The following is a 1,576-nucleotide window of genomic DNA, read 5'->3' as shown; positions in this document are numbered from 1 at the left end:
CGGGAGGCAGAGGCAGGCGGATCTCTGTGAGTTCGAGACCAGCCTGGTCTACAAGAGCTAGTTCCAGGACAGGCTCCAAAACCACAGAGAAGCCCTGTCTCGAAAAAACAAAAAAACAAACAAACAAACAAAAAAAAACCTGCGTCTGCACTCCGTCCTACCTCCTACATATTTGGGACTTTTGGGCAAGTTTTTCAAGTCCTTTAAAAGCCCTTTCCCCAAAGGTACAAAGTACTTAGCCAAGCACCTGGAACACAGAATGTACTCAACATTTATTGCTGTTACTGGAATATATTTCTTTCCAAAATTGCAATTGTTTTTATATTACATATATAGAAAGAACTTAATTTGCTTTTAGTCTTACTTGATCTTTTTCTTTTTCTTCAACCTATTTATAGTGTCTTTTTCCTTGGAGCCATCCTTGTAATAGCAGCTACTTTCTTATATGGTTATGATCCCAAACCTGCAGGAAATCCTACTAAAGCATAATCAAGTACTATCTTGAGCTGGTTTTTCACGACGGTGCCCTAGGAATCTCAACATTAATCGTGCACAGAGGACTTCAGCAGATTCTGTGAAGATATCATCATGCTAAGTCTGATCATACTGTTCAAATGATTTGAAAACGTGTAGGCTTCAGGATGAAATGTGTACATCATCTGGAAACCCAAACTTGGAAGTGTCCAGGGAGTAGGGTTAGAGGGATACTGGGAGGGGCCTGAAGTCTGAGCTCATAATGACTTCACCCTTTTGGTTGCTGCAGAACTGTCCAGTGCAGCCTTTGGAAGAGCACACAAATGCAAATACCAATGTTTGCAAGGTAGATCTACTTAGTCTTATCACATGTTTTTAATCTTACTTTTTCTGTACAGATATATCAAATTACATGGACTATTCAAAGTTAGAAAATTATAACTGCCTATAAAACTGTGAACAAACAAATATAATTTAAAACCATTTTCATGTATCTGGGATTTTTATATTCATAGAAGATTGCTAAGCAAATGATTGCTAAATGTTATTTGTTAAATTGCATAAAACTTGATAAAGTAGTAGTCTGGGTTTGATTCATATTTAAATTTAGTGTAGAGAGAATCTATTTCTCTCTTTGTATCTTAGACCATTTATTGCTTTGAGACATCTGAATGCAGTTTGGTTCTTTATATGCTGGAGTAGCCAGTGACTTTGACACTAATGAAGTTTTACCTATCATTTTCCAGTTGTATTTCTTTTCCATATTTAAGAGAAATTCTTAGTATCACCTTAAATTGAATTTGTGTGTGTTGCCGTTAAATTTTTAATGAATTTAAAGAGATTAAATACTCATTTAATAATTGAAAATAAAATAACAATTACTGTCCAGTCCCCATGTGGAGAAATCTGAATTATGAAGTATATACTGTATATAGTTTTGAAATGGAGAATTTTCTTGTTATTCTTCAGTAGGAATTTCTTTCAATCTGTCACTATTGGCAGAAGCAACAATCAAAAAAGTAGTATTAGTCATATTAGTGAACCAAGAACAAACTGACTTTCTTACAGACATTTCCTACTGTCATTTTTTTTTTTTTTTTTT

General features: G+C 34.6%; 1 protein-coding gene across 3 annotated transcripts in view; it reads left to right on the top strand.

The window, feature by feature from the left end:
* Slc35a3 (solute carrier family 35 member A3) overlaps window positions 1–1,568 on the top strand; it is a 44,874-nt gene extending 43,306 nt beyond the window's left edge. For all 3 annotated transcript variants that reach the window (XM_005357189.3, XM_013349944.2, XM_026784168.1), the window contains exon 8: window positions 399–1,568. In XM_005357189.3, the coding sequence (XP_005357246.1) occupies window positions 399–489 (91 nt within the window). In that variant the 3' untranslated portion in view covers window positions 490–1,568. The remainder of the gene's footprint in view (window positions 1–398) is intronic.
* Window positions 1,569–1,576: the final 8 nt, after the last annotated feature.

This window comes from Microtus ochrogaster, chromosome 21 (genome assembly GCF_000317375.1).
Source record: "Microtus ochrogaster isolate Prairie Vole_2 chromosome 21, MicOch1.0, whole genome shotgun sequence".
NCBI lineage: Eukaryota > Metazoa > Chordata > Mammalia > Rodentia > Cricetidae > Microtus > Microtus ochrogaster.
The sequence above is the reverse complement of the archived record's forward strand: the minus strand, read 5'-3'. Positions and strand labels throughout refer to the sequence as shown.